At 43.2% G+C, this 18,831-nt stretch overlaps 1 protein-coding gene across 1 annotated transcript in view; it reads left to right on the top strand.

The window, feature by feature from the left end:
• The window catches only part of LOC146863948 (tetraspanin-36-like), a 67,389-nt gene extending 53,069 nt beyond the window's left edge, over nt 1–14,320 (top strand). The window contains exons 6-7 of the mRNA XM_085629728.1: nt 3,942–4,025; nt 13,487–14,320. Coding sequence (XP_085485854.1) covers nt 3,942–4,025; nt 13,487–13,552 — 150 coding nt within the window. The 3' untranslated portion in view covers nt 13,553–14,320. The remainder of the gene's footprint in view (nt 1–3,941; nt 4,026–13,486) is intronic.
• The last annotated feature ends 4,511 nt before the right edge of the window (nt 14,321–18,831 follow it).

The following is an 18,831-nucleotide window of genomic DNA, read 5'->3' as shown; positions in this document are numbered from 1 at the left end:
CACACCAAGGATGTTAGGTCTAACACATGTTATATAAAACTCAGAGGCTCAGTACAACTACATGGGGCCTACCTTTCGCTGCATGGAAACATCCCACACTCAACTATGCCTGTTGCTAAGCTCCTATCCATCAGAGTCCACAAGTGTGCAATTTAACCAAAAGCTGAGACAAATCTTATGTCTAAAATGACATACTGCTGTGGCTGCAAATATATGGGTCTAGTGAGAAAGATTTTACGCCGTGTTTGCGTCACACAAGTGATGCAAAATCGTTTTTACCTATTTACTTTCCAGGGTTAAACTTGTTTAGCGCTGGAAAATAACTTGAAGGTAACGCAAAGCAGCGCGTAGCTCTGCTTTGCCTTACTTAGTGACAAGGGGGCGTACCATGGGTGGTGCATAGGCACTCCCAAGTTACCACCCAAGCATTCTGATATGAAGCCCTATTTACTTAAAAAAAGTTGACAGGGCTTAGCGCCAGAAAATAGTGCCCATTTTAAATTGCCGCTATGAAAAAGAAATGCTTTCAGTTTGCCTTCGTTTTCCAACTTTGAATGTGTGCTGCACTGTACGGCACACATACAAAGTGGGAAAAGTTTTAAAGATAGTCTGAGCATAGTATTCTGTACTGGAAGGCTATTCTTCCAGTAAAAAACCTAATCTAGACTCACGCAGACATCCATGCACTATGGTGCAAAGGTGTGTGCGTAGCGCACAGCAGATAATGTTTGCACCAGCACTTGGGAGAGGGGAGAAGAGTGCCACTTTTCTGTAAATATGGCACTCTCCTGCTCTCTTCTTATAGTGCAACGCAGCATGGATTTTTTTGCCCACTGTGTTGCATGAGATTTTAGTAAATATGCCCCATTGTATACACAGCAGCGATGGATGGAATGCTTGAATTGTTTTCAGCCACTGGTTAGCACTTGGGCTGCATCACACTCCATCGTTGGCTGATGAACCCATAACTAGGGTGAAACCAGTCCTGGGTTGCTTGTGTTCCGGTTCAGGGAGGGCCTGGCTTGTCAGTTTGGGCTGGACTGTTTTGATTGGAGCAGGGTCAAGACTGATTTGCACATGGCTGTGTCCAAACTGTGGAGACATGGTGTGCAAAATAACGATGGATGCGGCTTTAAGTATTTACCAGTAGCTGAGATTAATTCAAGCATTTCATCCATCACTTTTTTGTATACTTTAGTGTGTCACCCTAAGTGGGACAGGTATGCCCAGATGTGAGTCCTGTGCACAATGTGTTCCTGAAACCAAGCTGTACCAGAGTTTTGCACCCATAACTAGTGTAAAGCCGGTGCTGGGTTGCTTATATTCTGGTTCAGGGAGGACTGTTCTGATTGGATCAGGGTCAAGAGTGATTTGCATACCACTGAGTCCAAACAGGGGTTAAATGGTGTGCAAAATAATGATGGATTAGCATGCGGCCTAGAGTAATTACCAGTGGTTGAGATTAATTCAAGCATTACATCCATCATTTGTTTGTAAGCTTTTTATATATACTTTAGTGTGTCGCTGCACATGCAGTGTCAGACCTTTTTTTCTGAAATGGAAATTTTCAGAACATGTATCTTCATGTCATCTTTTTGAGCCAGTATTCATAGGTCACATGAAAATATCATGAAAGAAAATAGTTTTCTCACAAAAACTCTGCATCATCTCCCCCTGCCAAGATCAGTAATATTGATATTGTGAAATCCACTAAAGATGTACTACAAATCTTAAAATCAGTGGAGAACCAGTAAGCATCATTTTAATTGTGCCTAGTATGTTGTGGTAAATCCCATAAGTAGTTATCCATTCCAACAAATTTCAGCATAAAGTGCACCAGCTTTTCACTGTCAGAAGTTAAATGACGGGCAGTTATTTACCAAAATCAGTGACACACACATAACTTTCATATACACTCCATCTAAAAATAGTCATAAAAAACATGCGTTACATAAACATTGTGAACGCATCTAAATGTAAAGAGGTTTATGTAAAGTATTATTATTAACTAATGTGGATGGAATTGGTAGGTATTTATTGACCAGGTAGAGCTTGGCCAATGTTCCATTGTGGGGCCTCTGACTACAAGCACACACAAAATTAAGGGGGAGGAGGGGCACTCCTACTTCAACCTCCTCTCAACTAGACTTATCACACACAGAGAAGTAGGATGATAGAGGGTCGCTTTTATTAGAGGTGAACAGGCAAAGATAAAATGTTTGAAAAACTGCCCTCACCCACAACAAGTTGTGGCATGCGTCATCACAGGGCTGCTAAACACACCTCTGTGCAGACCAACACAAGAAGGAGAGCAATAGGGTGGGGGAGACAAAACAAACACATAAAAGAGTTGGGATCAAGTGAGAAGAACAAAAATAAAACTAACTCAGGGAATTCCAAATACCTATTTTATTTGTATATTCCCTGGTCGGGGTTAAAAATGGGCTTCACTAACCCAGTGGTTGGTGGTGAACTGGTATATTATGGACCCTTACCCCCTCCACTCTGCAAAATTGTCGACATGTTTCAGCCGGATTTAGCGTGTTCCACGGCTTTCCTCAGGACCACTAGATCCCTGTATTTCTACCCTTCTCTCATACCGTGAATAAGTAGATCAAGGATTTAAACTGTGTATTATACGTAGGTCATGTAATCACACTTGGATTAAAATCGAGTTTCACTGTAGTACATGCTCGAAATGGCGTGGTAGCGAGGACGGCTCCCTGTAGTCACACATTTGTCAAGGTGGGTCCGTCACTGGCGCTCTGTCCATCCCAGCTCCGTGTAGCTACTGACTGCAACCCAGAGCCCTCATTTATGGGATTTTGGTGTAGGGCTGCACAGCAAGGCACCTTGCTGCGCTGCCCTACTCCAAAGTAAAAGGGCAGGAATGCACTGTATTTATGCAAAACGGTGTATTTGTGGCCTTCCTCCCTGCGCTGGTGCCATTTCGGCAGCCTAGTGCCTGTGTTGCATGCAGGATTGTTTTTGTGCAGAAAGGGACACCTTCCTGCACAAAAACAATCCATAGAGGCATTTCCCTTGCAGCACACATAGAAAGAGGAAAAACAAGAATAAATAAACATATTTCTCCTCCTAACACCTCAGCTCAGGGGGCATACGGATTTGGCCAGTGCTTCAAATGGAAAAATAGAAACGCAGTTACCCTGTATCAGAGTACCTGCTTGTTTCTGAGAAGTGTCGGTACTCTCCTATTATAAGCATCACATCACTCTTGAGAAGTGCAATTACTCTCCCTCTCAAAATAGAAGGTGCTGGTACTCAGTAGCGGACAGTACCAGCCCATTTAAAGCACTGGAGTTGGCGCTTCCCCAGGTTTACATGATTTTGTAAATTTTGTTAAAATTCCATGGGTGGTGCATGGGGAAACCCACTGAAAACGCCCATGTAATGCCTCCTGGGCACTGAGTAACGTGACGCAGTGATTTGCGCTGCATAGCCTTACTCAAGATTTATGAGGCCACTCAAAGCCACGCAGGGTGGCTTTGCGTAGCTCCATAACTCAGATTCAGAGCCCTGTGTCATGCATGTAACACTTTACATGGTACATAGTGATGCAGGTCTCTCATAAATAACCCCCAAGTCCATAACTAACTGCGCGGGCTCCCCTTCTTAGTTACTCTGCCTGTGTAAAATACATCGAAATGTGTTTGTAACCTCTCAGTGACTTCCTCAAACGTCTGAATTAAAATAAACCTCAAATTAAAGCTCTAACTTTTTCTGAAAGTTGCATTGGCAGATTGCAGTAGAGCAATTCTTTGAACAAGGAAGGCCAGCTCTAATTCTTTTAACATTCGATACAGTCTTTTAATTTTAATGTGATAACAGACAGGATTAACCAGGCTCAGAGTCCCTGTGGCAACTCAGTTGCATTCTGTGTCAGGACTGTAAGTGTTATGTCTCATCTTTTGCGTTTTCAGGGCTGTGCAGGAAAGTTATTTGAAAAATGGAAGCAGAACGCCACCACCTCGCTCATCACAAGTGTGATTCTTCTGGTGCTCACGGTAAAGTATTTTGCACATTTATAATTTGGAATATTTGTATAAAAGGCCTGAGGAGAGCTCGAGTGCTGGACTGAAATGACCTATAGGCCCTGAGTGATTCGGTGTGTGCAGTTTTATTGTAGAGCCGCTTGCAGAAGTCAAAGCACCGAGGACTCTGGAAGACTAGAATCTCGGAAATCAGGTGCAAGAGAAGGGAATTTATAAGCAAATATTGAAGAAAGTTAGGGGTCGGAGTCCATATTGGTCTGTCATGTGTCTTAATCTAATTATAGCAAATGTCAGAGATTCTGGTATTCCATAGATGGACATGCAATCATTGTGAGAGTGGGGATAGCGGCAACACCTAACACATAGCATGGCAATCCGTGTACAGGTAACTAGAGAACATGACATATGGCAGTAAGTGAGTCAGAGAACATGCCCATCTGTGCACCAAACATGTCTATCATTCCGAAATTATTCTGAAAAGGGGTCTGGTATTTGCCATGGTTGCAGAAGATATGCTTATTGGATGGGAGGTAGGAAAACCTTAATCTGGTGGAAATAGGCATTTATGCATTACTAGGTCTCAAGGCATGATGCCCCTTGCGAAAGAAGACAGGGCAGCTTTAACCTTACTGGTTGATGTGGTCTGGTGGTTAAAGTAACATGCTAGGTCCCATGCATGCAACAGAGTATTATTTGTATGTATGGCCATGATGGAACGTGCAGTGGACCGAGGGGACCTATTAACTTTAAACCTTACCTTTTAGAAAAAGAGATCACATTTATAATATTGTGGAGTTTTACGAGTAAAAATGGAAGTTGCCATTCCTTTAGAAGCTTGTCAGCACTGGTAATGTGTTCATGTGAGGTGCTGTAAGTAGACAAAAGGCCCCTCCATCAGGATCCAAGAGAGTACTGAGCTGTCACTGCACTCGATGTCACAGCATCTAAGGGACTAGTGATGCAGCTGGGTAAGGATGACGCAACACATTCAGACTTCTACACCAGGGCAAACAATGGTTTCCTCAACTCTGCAATTTCTTTCACTTCAAGCTTCGTCTCTCTTTTACAAGAAGCTTGCTTAATAAATGCGGGTTTGGTGGTGACCTCTGGTAAGAACTAGAACATAGTGAATGAAACAAATAACACCATTACAATTTTAAATTACACCATGTTTGAGACCAGAAACATATGTATAAAATATGTATATAAGACGAGTTTAAAAGACCGCTTTTAGCCAGGCGGGCCATCGATCCACCCATCATGAATCCTCTAATAACCCTCAAAGTGAAACCAGAGCTAACCTCCTTTTCAGAAAGAACTGTGACAATCCGTAATGACTTTACAGATGCTTCATGCTGTTGTCTGCACTCCAGCTTCGACCCTGTGATATCCTAAACATCCTAATACCTTAAAAGAGTCACAGATTCAGAGATGGTAGAGGCCATCAGAAGAAAGTAAGCTACCTCCTCAGACACCCCTGCAGTGCAAGGCCAAGCAACACAATCTGGCTTCTTTCACTCTGCGGATGCATCAATGTCTGCTACATCTGCAGTCTGTCACAGGCAGCCAAAGTCTTGCTAAGATTGGGCATTAATAAACTGCAGGCCCAGTATCATCAGGAATGCACCTTCCTCTGAAGTGCCATCTTTATTGCTGGCACAGGGGAGCCTGGACGCTTATTGCCAGCAGGAACAGATGGCATGGAGACTCGTGGACCATGAAGCCCCCTCGCTGCGACTTCCTATCTGGTGTAGTGTCAAGTGACCAGACATCATCCTCCAAGAACTTCTAGTTGCAAGTGCATGCACCACGGATTGTTTCCAGGGTAGGTAGTGAAAGTGCCGCCACTCCCCTACAGCCTAACAAAGAATTAGGGTCCCTTACAAATACTACAAATCAGCTGCCCCCAGGCCGGGCTCTGAGTGAGTTAGGGCTCTATGAGAAGCATCTCCCTTATGAGTGGTCTGTCTCCAAAGGTACCACTATACTACTCTGCGCATTGGATGGTCCCTAGGGATATTGTTGTCAAAAATGAAAATGTAATGTGGGACCTTCGTGAGACAATAGAAACATTGTGAGGAATGCAACAGGTTATTGGGAACTTTCATCCTTACACAGTCTTCAAATGTCAATTGGCCCCTTGAGTTATGCGTTGGCATTCTTTGGTTCCAGTATCAGAGAAACTGTATTCAAAACTAAATGCAAGAGAATCATGCCCTTTGCACACAGATGGTAATCGAAAATCCTTCTTGGTGGAGTACGTTCTTGGCTACTAAGATAATCTACGCTTACATTATTAATGAGTCCACGAAATTTCCACCTTCTTTTTTACGGTCATAGACAGAATCATTAACAAATCCCTGTGGGCTGGGAAGAAATCTAAGAATAACTCAACCAAACCCCATGTGAAAAGGTCGTCAATTAGTAAACCTATTTTATGGCTACAACAGCCAGGAACCGAAATGGCTCCCAAACGAAAGCAGAATGCTCCCCTCGCTGGATCTTTGCCTCTCTCTTTAGTAGAGCCATTAGGTGTGAGCATGCGGCATCCATAGTACACAAATCATGACATTGTCCCACCTGTAGCAGTGTTTAAGAGGTCAGTCCAGACAATGATTAACCACACTTTCAAAATTAATTTATTACACAGTTATGTCTGGTTCTCAGAAAGCATCACTAGCGTGAATAACGGATTCTAAATGCGGTTGTTCACTTGAGGCATCACCTCTCATTAGTCAGGGCATCTCTCCACCCTCAACAGTGATACACACACACAGACACACACACAGACCCACCCGAACTATTCTTCCAAACTGTAGGTAAATCAGATATAACCTATATAACACTACATTCATCTGTTTTGGCCCTGATATAATCACAATCTGAATTTTTCTTTCTGCTTTGCCATAATACGTTAGCGATAAACAGCTGATAAAAATGGACATTCGTAAACTTTGAGGGGCAGATCTACAAGAAAGTGCCGCAGGGCGGTACCGTAAGTCCCTTGGCTGCGCCACGCTGCAGCACTTTCAGAGCACAGGAATGCAGCATATTTACAATCACGTTTTTATCACGAGATGCAAGTACAACGCATTTTTTACATCGGAATTACTTTTACTACGCAAGTCTTTACCTTGCTAGCCTTCACACCGCATATATGTTTGAATTGATGACTATGCGGTATTTAGTTTATATATATTTTAAGGGTAAATAAAAAAGGGCAGGTTGGGGGTCTCTCCCCAAAAGTAAACCTGTAAACGACATAAATGCAATTTTTTTTAAATACATAATTTCGCTTACAATATTGTTTTAAACTTTTAAGGTTAATGTATAATTTTTGAACAGTAGGGGCAGTGTTAGACTACGACTGGATTTTTTTGTAACTGTAAGTGTGGTAAAAGTGTGCGTGGTAGTGGATTGCGTGGTAAAGGTATGTCAGATGTGAGTGAATTTAAATACGAGGTAGTGGTATGCGTTAGAAAATCTTTGTTGTAAAAATCTGCGTGGTAAAATAGTGCGTTGGTAATAACATATTACCGGTACCATCTTGCACAAAAACAATCACTACAGGCATTTTCCTCTTTCAGTGCGTGGTGTAGAATGCAGCACGCATTGAAAAAGGAATAAAATGAGGAGAAATAAAAACATTTCTCCTCGTTGCGCCTCGCTATGCCACCCCTAGTAATCCTCGTAAATCTGGAAATGTGTCTTGTTCCATGGGTGTTGCATGGGAACACCCACAGAAACAACCCTGGAACGTCCCTTTCACACAAATTGCTGCATGTAAAGGGGCCATATGTACAAGGACAGGAAAAGCCACTTGTCCTTGTAAATATGGGGCAGGGAAATGCGCTGTCAGTGCGTCACAAAAAGTGATGTACTGGCAGCACAAGGGGCTTGTAAATCTGCCCCTGAGAGTTTTAGCACACATTTAAAATGGATTAAACTCAACTTCACAGACTGAAATGATTTTTTTCCAAGAAAGCCTTTTCACATAAAAAACGTTTTATAATATAATATATCTCAATATTCTTGACTGTAAAAAATGTAATTTTACCAAAAAATTGACTTATTTTTCTAAGTACATATTTTATGTTAGCCAAGCCGTAGAAACTATTGCCCCCTATCACGCTGTAATGAATCACTGCCTAGGACAGGCTATCAGTCTTCTGTTTAACGCCACATTCTTATTCTAATTTGTCATAATATCTTCATGCTGTGTGTCTGGGTATATTTCCTGGTTGGGGACTGAAGAACATTATATAGAGAGAGAAAACATAACTATGGACTGAGGTTCAATATTGCCATTGAGGAGTTCTGGCTACATCATTAACCAGGAACCAGATGGCAGTCTAGTACCATATTATACATACTACACGTTAAGTATTTTTTGATATTGCATGCTGTTCTGTTCAAAGTGTGCTAACAATGGGCATTGAGTGGAAGTAGAATTTTTAGGCTTTCTTGAATAAATTGCTAATAAAATAATGGCCAATCCAAAGGTTCAGGGGACTTAGGCGATTCAATTGCTGCAGTATTTTCTGCATAAATATAATATTTACTGCATTTGCCACATAATTTGCAAATTTTACATATTTTATCAAAAACAATTCTATCTCAAATGGATACAAATTAAACTGACAAAGACTGTGCTGCATAATTTGAATGTTATTGCTCCATAATTTAGATAACCTTGCCACACGATTTGGTCCTCCATGCCATATAATCCAGGTAGCCCTGACTATTATAAAGCTCTGCAGAGTGGTAGGGGGACTGTCATTTTGATGATGAAATCTGTACTTCACAGGCAACTGTGAAATATTTCCTATATTTGACAGTCCCCTGGGAAGTATGGGTTTATGTAGAAGTAAATGACCTGTATTTTGTGTAATAAATGCACCTAAACTGTAATACACACACATATATTCATACATACATATGCATGCACACACACACACACATATATATATATATATATATATATATATATATATATATATGTATATATCTTCAATGAAAAAAACAAAGGTTAAACTGGAGCTAGAGTGAGGTGTTGAAATGAAACAAGAACTAACGTTAAATAACTCGAAACCACTGAAATATGCAAATGATAATACAATTGAACAATATTCTTTTAAATATAATAAGTGATATTATCTATTATGTCATTTAACACGTCATGAGCCATGTAATATGTGAGAAGTCATAGTTAATTGACAAAACTATTTTTATAGCATATAAAGTAGATAAAATATATACAACATTTACATGAATTAATAAGCATAAAAACAGAAATAAAAAACATAATGTCATAAATCATTACATTACAAATCATCCACCTTCATAAATACAAAGAAAAAGATTAATCTGACCTCTCTTGCGTAAATACAACTTTAGGCAAAGTAGCTTTGTATTTTATTCAACTGCTTGCTGATCCTTTTGTATGTTACTCCTTGGCGGCATTTTTATGGTCTTCCTTGAAGAGTAGGAGATATATAATATCGTGTTGGTCCATGAATTAGTGTTATTAAGAATTTTATTGAAATGGACCAATGTCATTTGAAATATATTTATTAAATTGGGTGATTTTTAATGTAATGATTTATGATATTACGCTTTTTATTTTTGTTTTTATGGTTATTAATTAATATAAATGTAATTTATTTTTGGTACTTGGTATGCTTTAGAAATATAGTGAAATAAAGAATTTTGGCTGACTGACTAAACTATTTCTGGTGTATTTTAGTGTTTTTTTGAGTTTTTAACATTAGCTCTTGTCTCAATTCAACACCTAACAGCACTTTAACCTTTCGTTATTGGCCCAGCACCTATCCCTTTGCAGGCACGAACCCTTCTGAACAAGGCCTTAGAATGTGCACAGCAGATGTTGGCCACAAAGCCCGTCCTCACAGCCCAGCCCTGTTCTTGACCCTCCACTGGAACCCAACTCCCGCTGCGCACCACTTTTGGCCATCCACAGTTGGGGTTGGATTCCACCTAACGTTCAGCAGGCACTTGACCTCTGCTGCTCACAGCCTTTGGTTGTCCTCTTGGCCGCAGGCATTCCTCTGCATGTGCTCAATCCCCACTGTGCACAAAGTTAAGGCAAGGATTGCCCGCAGGGCCTTGCCTCACGGCCAGGTCCTGCGGTATACCCTGAAAGGGAGGCCACGCTCCACTGCGCAAAAGGTTAATTTTCCCAAATCTTTTATGTTGCAAAATTAAGGAGCGTTCAGGTTCTGGAAACCTATGCTAGAGTTGGCTTGGGCTGCACCTGGCACAAATCTATTTAAGTAATCTTTGACAAAAATGCACTTCTCTAGAACTGTAGCTGTGACTTTCTGAACTTTAAAATAACTCTTAAAGTATGCCTTTGATAGTGTTTGTAACAGAGAAGCACAACAGTTTGAGTGGAACTGTTCAGCAGCTGTTTTATTCGCATCGGTTGTAGGAAAGTGCCCCTTTGTGACATGGTCCTCCCCCACTTTTTGTCCTAGTACTGATGCTTTTCGGCCAAAAGTGCACTCTGTCCCTGCTAACCAGGCCCCTGTGCCAGTGCTCGTTCCCTTCAACCAAGGTAAATATCTAATTGTAACCCAGTTGGCAAGGACTTTATCACTCCTGTAAGTCCCTAACAATTGGTACCCCTGGTACCTAGGGCATGGATACTAAAGCGGGTCTCTCAGGGCTGAAGCATGTATTATGCCACCCTAAGGAACCTACACACAAATGTTATGCCGGCTGCAATTTGAAGATGCTTGAAATGTTGTAAACCATTCTGAAAACACGATATGGCACACTGAGTGTGCCATGCCCCTGTGCACTGCATATACTATATGCAAGTCACCCCTTCAGCAGGCCTTTGAGCCCTAAGGCAGGGTGCATTATATTATATGGTAGGACATATCTGTATGAGCAGATTTGCCCCTGTGATGTCTGGTTCTATTGCTAGAACATTGCAAGTGATCAGGAAGCCATCTTAAGCATATGTACTGGGCACTGTTCATTGTGAATTACCCAGCTACATAATGGCTTCCCTGAAAATAATGGTGTTTGGTATCAAACACCTCGTTTTAATAAATCTTTACTAATGCCATTACTAGATTTATTATGACATGGACTCAGATGGCACCTTAGAGGTGCCCTCTGAATCCTACTAGTCTCTTAGTGTACAGGCTGACTGGAATCTCCCAGTCAGCCACCACAGACGAGTTTCTGACCCCCTGCAGATGAGAGCTAGCGCTCTCTAAAGTCAGAAACAATGCCTGTCTAGAGGAAGGTGATCACACCTTCTCCAACAGGATGGCTAGCAAATTTAGGACATCAAAGCCAGAGGCTTCAAAGCCTCTGCTGCCTTTGATAAGCGATGCCAGCTTCCCCCCGGATCTGGGAATGCCACTCCCTGGGGCTCATTTGGCACCAGAGCAGGTGAGAAAATTAGATAGTCGAAAGGCATGTTCACTTACAGGCTAGTCACACCGCTAAGATTATGCTACCTGAAGTGAACAATGAAAGAAGGGTTTCACCATCTTGGATTTGGTGAAACAAGGAACTCTGGCTCATGTGTATGCCCACTCTCCCCGGGAAGTGGTTATATAGAGGTTGTAGTCACCCCAGAGGTAAGTAGCCCATTGGCTCCTAGCCTATACTCAGCCCAACACTATATTGAGCATTTAGGGGTTCCCCTGACACCAGGAACTCAGATTCTTCTACTGGGAACCGAAAGAAGGACAAAAAAGGGCAGTCACTGTGAGAACTGAGGAATTTACCACTACTTAGTGCCAAACACTGCCGTGCTGCTGTAACCTCGACAATTGCACCGACCTGACACGTCCAAAAGCTGTGCATCCTCCGAGAGATGTGGAGGACCAACCAGAAACTTCAACAACAAAGCAGCATCTCCCTTGGGGTGGAGAAGCCACCCCCCTGCATCTACAGGCACCGAAAGCATCTGTATGGTTACCTGTGGTGTTGGCCATGATGCCCACCGAAGGAGCAGTGCAACAGGAGGAGGCCCCTGAGGCTCTAGGTCAGCACCATCTCTCTGGCGAGTTTTGAGATGCTGATAGAACCTCCAGGAGCCCCCCTGCACCAAAACCCTGACTACCGGGGCACTAGAGCCCACCAAGGCTTGTTTGTGTCCAGTCCGGACACCACTGCCAACAAAGCCTACCTGCACGTCGACGGATTTCAGGGAAGATAAGCTCCACATCGAGAGTGGACCTGCTGTGTTTTTTCCCCTCCTCTACAGGTAGACCGAGAACCGTGAGAGCCTCCAAGGCTAGGTGGCCTGCCAGCCAGCACCTCTACACCCAAGCCCCACAGCCCGACTACACGTCTTCTGACTGTGCCCAACTGGCCTAGAAGTCAACAAGAGCTGAGCCCCCATTTGGTTTCCGCCAGATTTGTCCCCAAGTTCGCATTTGCAGTTGTTTTGACAGGTCCCTTTAAACTTTGATAGCTAACTGCGCTCAAGGCTATCATCGTGATCAGCGCCTCTGCACCCGAACTGACCTGGGAAGGTAAACCCAAACTGCTGATGGTACTTTGGACCTTGGCCCCAAAGCACCTTATGTACTAAAGGGTACCCTCCACAACTGTTTGCAAATACCTGTATGTGCTACATGTCATTTCCTTCCATCGGATAACATTACTGCGTTCGAGGCTCATGCCTCAAATATGACAGTTTGTTATTCAACTGTTTTACTGTGTAAAAACAATAACATACTAAAATACTTACCTGTTCCAGAAGATCTGGTGTCTAAATACTATATAAAACATTGTGTTACTTTTCTACATTTGTCTCTTTCTTATAGAGTGTGTGTCTCATTTGTTGACTATGTGTTCAACAACTGCTCAAACACTCCCCTCTGATAAGCCTAAACTGCTGGACTACAATACCACAAATAGAGCACTTTGGGATTGTTAAAGCAAGCCCCTGTAAGCCAATAAGTGTCGTCTGGACTTTGTGCATAGTGTACTTCGTTTTGGTACACTACATAGAAAGCCAGCTTCCTTCATCCACAGAAGAGCTATCCACGTGATAAAACAGAAGCCCGACATCAGAGACACACAAAGGACACAAGTCTCTACAAAAAAAATTAAAAAAAATCCTGTGTTATTGGCTTATTATTGTTACATTGTGAAACTGTAAATGGAAGGTGATCAACGTGGAAAATAAAATATGCAAGCACATATGTTTTGCTCATCTTTCTGCTGACAACCTTTTTTATGTTAATGTGGGTTTGTGCTGAAATTTGAATTACCCATTTACAGGTTTTTATAATATTACTCAATATTCCTAAATAGAAAATGAACCAGTCCATCTGTTATTGAAAGTCAATGGGATATTTGTCCCAAGGTCTTTAAAATAGCGTGAATGATTGAACAGAAAAATAGTTGTTTATAATGTTTGAGAAAATTGCATTGCACATATAGTCTAATCTCTAAAATGTATATTGATTTCTCTGCAGGTATTTGGCAAACTAAGTATCACTCAGATCCGAAACCGCGACTTTAATTATGTGCGTCTCAACTAACGCCTGCCCTGGCCTGAAGACCTTCCTACTGCTGTCTACCTAGAGGAGCAGAGTGCCATCAACAACTTCACACCTACATCTTGTCCTTCGTAAAAGGAGCATTGTACTTTTGTGGCATGACCAACAACTTCACACCTACATCTTGTCCTACGTAAAAGGAGCATTGCACTTTTGTTGCATGACCAACAACTTTACACCTACATCTTGTCCTACGTAAAAGGAGCATTGCACTTTTGTGGCATGATCAACAACTTCACACCTACATCTTGTCCTACGTAAAAGGAGCATTGCACTTTTGTGGCATGACCAACTACTTCACACCTACATCTTGTCCTACGTAAAAGGAGCATTGCACTTTTGAGGCATGACCAATAACTTCACACCTACATCTTGTCCTTCGTAATAGGAGCATTGCACTTTTGTGGCATGACCAACTACTTCACACCTACATCTTGTCCTTTGTAACAGGAGCATTGCACTTTTGTGGTATGACCAACAACTTCACACCTACATCTTGTCCTTCGTAAAAGAAGCATTGCACTTTTGTGGCATGACCAACAACTTCACACCTACATCTTGTCCATCGTAAAAGGAACATTGCACTTTTGTGGCTTGCACTATGAATAGCACACTGCCTCTACTGCAAATATAGAATTTGCTATTTCAATGGTTTCTATTTCTGTACAATACAAAGAAATTTTTGCCTGTATAAGGCAATTTATAAAAATGTTTACATTGATCCAATGGTATAAAGTGATGCATGAACGCTATGCCCTTTCTTTGTGTACAGCAGCAGTCAAATTCAGGTTGTAGGTCTGTAATAGGAAAAATAAGCTGAGGGGCGACATATTGTTTTAGGGCATTAAATTCTTGACTACGGCTGCAGGTTACCGCAATATCCAATACAGTGTGTCATTGCCAAAAGATTAGTGTGTCATAGTTACACATAGGTGTGCAAACCCCACAGTTAGCAAAAGAACAGAACCTGATATACCGAATCAGGAATGGTGGAATCTTACTCTTGTAGCTTGCAATTACTAATATGACAGATATAGTAAAGTATCTTAGATTGTCCTAATTCCTAAAGTTCAGTGAACATCCACAAATGTGTCACTGTGCGTGAATTCACAAATAATTCCAGGTAGATTCCCACCAAGGAACACCTACAAAACTACTTCGGTGGTGAAAAGAGAAGGCTGCATATTTAATAGGGTGTAAGGAAAGGGAACTCTCCATAGGGAAAAATATTTTTATGATAGGGAAAAAGAATACCCTTCACTTGATGATTACTCATGGGTAAGGCTGGTAGAAAATAGTAATTGAAAAGGGACTGGGTAGAAATCTGCCTCTCTTTGTTTCATCTGTGGAATGAAGTTGGGATACAAAAGGTCAAATCTGCTCTTTGAGTAAAGTAGAAAAAACAGGTGGAGTTCTTTCCTGAACTCAGAAAAGGCCTGTGTTCGAGCTGACCATCCATTCCTGCACAGCAAAACGTTGTCCCAGGAAGTGTGGTCTGCCCAGAGATATTCAGAATGGCTGCCACCAGCCAATTAGAGTAGTCCAAACACAGGAAGCCTTTCAACCAATAAAAATAGGGTTGTATGTTAGGACCATCATGATTGCCTGCTGATAGCCAATCGAAACAGCCTCTACTTGAACGAATCAACGAGTCGTGCAGGCCAATAATATCACAGTAGTCCAGCTCTCTCCCTTTTTAGGTCGAGGGACCATCCGGTCTGCCGAAGGCAGAACCGGAAGTCTGGAGATCTTATGTTTCTGAGAGTGGCTCTTTAGCCCGCCTCTCTTTTTGTCTCTCCTCCATTGGCTGGCTTCCTAAACGGAGCCCAGCCATTGGAGGAGAGAGCCGTCCCTCCAAATAGGCTCCGTCTTTATCAGATTCGGGGGCGTGTTCCGTGCTCTTCTTTCCACTTTTTAGCCACGCCCTTTTTAGGCGTGGTTTTCTCTCCTCCAGCCAATGGCAAGAGGAGAGAAAAAGAAACACGCCCCCGAATCTGAAACCGCCGCTGCGTTTCTCCGAGGCATTTCTGCTTCGCCTCGGAGAAAGGCAGTGGTGTGCTTGACCTCTCCCCCTGCTCTCGGCTCCCTCGGTTTGAAGGTGCTAATGAAGCCGTGCGGTGTTGCCTTTATTGCAGTTTCCCCACTTCTTTCGAGTGCGGTCGAGTTGTGGGTGCCACGCTCTCTGCAGTCCTGCTACATGTATCGCCGTTTCCAGCCCTGCTTTCAGTGCCCACAACAAGGCGTGATTGCTTGTTTCCGCGCAAGGCCGCGCACTCTCGTCTAGATTGTGTCAGAATGCACTGAAGCATGTAGGTCTCAAAACGAATGCGTACATCCCTATACCCTGGCTCCTCGGTGCCACCTGCCAGTTGGCATGCGCTCGTTCCCCGCTGACAGGCCTTCTTGCGTGTAACCCTGAAACCCGGGGGTTCCCGCCCAATGTCTGGGACAGACTGACTGTAAGAGCTTTGAGCAATTCAGTAAAACAGCTGCACTCAGTCTACAAAGATATGAAGCTGATTCCCCAAGAATGTAGAAACTCCGCCTCGCTTTTTTTGGAGGGGGGGGGGGGGAGGCATACTCAATAAAAGAGCTACTTGCAAGAGAATTTTTTTGCTAGGTCGCTGAGACCTAAGGAGACCAAAGAAATAATTATGGACACTACTTTAACTAACGAGTATTTTTACTGTCGAACACCAACGGGTTTGTGCTTGCAGAATTCTAAGCAGGAGCGTGGCATCCATTGGTGCAGCGGCACCGGGACCAGAAACCTGAAGCACTCACTGACCCCTGATTATTGCTGTATTCCACAGGTCATACAGCGGCGAGGGGGGCATATCCTTACTTGCGCTAGAGTCCACGGCACGCTGGCAACGCCACTGTCTCTCAGATGGAGAAAGGCTGCCACAATCTGCAGTAACTTAACAGTGGATATGCTCGTGAAACGGGCTCATTCTGCTGTGACCAGAGTACACCCTCCCTCGGCCTCGAAGGCCAGATAGAAGATAACACGAGGCGGGTACAGGTCTTGGGGGCCCCTCTCCTACATTGCACCCACAACGTGGAACGACCTCGGGCCTCTCCACATGCGGAACTCTTCCCCCCTCTCGGATTTCCACAAGCTTAAGCCCTGGCTCTTCGACCACTTTCGCGGAGACCTGCACCACACCTGCTCAGGCCAAGGTGCCCGAGTTCCCTGACGGGTGATGGCGCGCTCGGCAGATACCGCAGCACTGGGTCCTCAGGAGAGCAATGCTAGGGTTACCGAGGCCTCGGCACGCCCTGGAGGCTCAGCTGTCCGTGGAGAATGCCCCTGCAATGTGCCACAATGGCGGACTGCTGGCCTTGCGGGTGGTCTGGGGTCCTGCAATGTGAAGATGCATGCTGGTCGGCCCGTGAGTGCCCTGTCCCAAAGGCTTCAGCTGCGGCCTAGAGGGTGGGTATAAACAGTATTAAGACCGGAAGTAACGAAAACCTGCTCAGCAGTCAGCAGAAAATTCCATCAACCCCAACTGCTGGGATGAGGCATCCCTGGGCAGCGCATGAGCAGGGGCCTGCATAGGACGTTCTGACTGGCTGCTACAAAGCACGTCAACAATAACTCACATAATTAATTAAAAGTTTTGATAACGGAACCTGAAATGCAAATAACATGAAAATATTGGCGTCTTCAGTGAGGGCAACGAAGACTAGATAACCAAGCATGCGCTAATTTACCGAACGGAAACTGATAGTGCGGCTAACTGTCTGGGGGCCTCTCCAGTCATTACTCACCCATTCATCAATAGTAATCGATGCATCCATTCACCAATAGCAATCGATGCATCCATTTTCGCCAGTCATGTATCCCTCCATACTGAAAATGGTTCAATGTTGTCTTTTTTCAGGTGTTTGCAGAAATATCCATGCAGACCTCTATTCACCAATCTGAGCTCTAGTCATGTACCCCCAGCTGCTGCCATAGGGCTGTCCAGCCACCTATTGATTCATCTAGAAATCAACCTGGAAACTATACGTCTTCCACACATTTAGCAACAGGTTCCTCTATCCACCCACCAACCACTTATTCGTCTAGAAACCCCTATTGATAGGGTATAAAACATACCCATGTATACCCATGTCACTCTCTCTCACTACATAACTCTCTCTACCTCACTACTCCACTCTATCTCACTACCTCACTATCTCACAAATTCTCTCTCTCAAAACATCACTACCTCACTCTCTAGCTCACAACCTCACAACTTCACTCTCTCTCACTCACTACCTCACTCTTACTAACTCACTTTCACTCTCTCTTTCACTACCTCTCTCTCTATCTCACTACATCACAACATCACCCTATGCTTATATATCACTACCTCACAACACCCCTCTCCCTCACTACCTCACTCTTTCACTACCTCACTCTCTCTATCTCACTACCTCACTCTCTATCTCACTACCTCACTCTCTATCTACCTCACTCTCTCACTACCTCACTCTCTATTTCAATACCTCACTCTCTCTCTCTATCTCACTATCTCACTCTCTCTCTACTAATGCAATAGGTATCACATATGCAAAAAAAACAACTAATGCCAATAGAAATGACAATGCCATTTATTTAGGGATACAAAAATGATAAAAAAAATAATGAGCAATACCAATAGCTCTACCTATAATATTGCAGAGACCATTGCATTGTTAATGCTTGTTTGTAGCTCATTTTAGGTGGATTGAGATCGTTCATAAATGTTAGATTTGCACTGTAATTGGCCTAGCACCACTCCTGGGATCCATGTACACCCCATAAAAGTCAGAAACCTTCTCTAAACATAAGAGGAGAACGTGGGCTTCGTTAATAGCTTTCGGAGTATTCTGCCAAATGTCAGGGAGAGTTCTGCTGCAATTACACCAAGGGGAAATCGAGCATGTTCTCCAATTATTCCATAACTAAAGATCCTTATAACGTAAACACATTTGGACCCCTTTTTGGGACCTGAGATCTCAATTAAAAACTCAATACCTGGTTCCTGGCAGATCTATATTGTGAACCAGGACTTCCATTTGGATGTATCTTCCAGATTGACTGTCATGGGACCTGTGAGTCAAGGGTGGTCTCATGTAAGTCTTGGTAGTGATTACTGTATCACAGAAGCCGTGCTGCCTTGAGAGCCGCAGTGAGATCTAGGAGGAATTCCCTTTTTCACAAAATGGTGGCGCTTGCTGTATTGCTGATGGCGGGCCATACAGTAAATGTGTTCCTTGTACCAGCTCAC

This window comes from Triturus cristatus, chromosome 2_1 (assembly GCF_964204655.1).
Source record: "Triturus cristatus chromosome 2_1, aTriCri1.1, whole genome shotgun sequence".
In the NCBI taxonomy this organism is placed as follows: Eukaryota; Metazoa; Chordata; class Amphibia; order Caudata; family Salamandridae; genus Triturus; species Triturus cristatus.
This window is presented reverse-complemented; position numbering and strand designations above follow the sequence as displayed.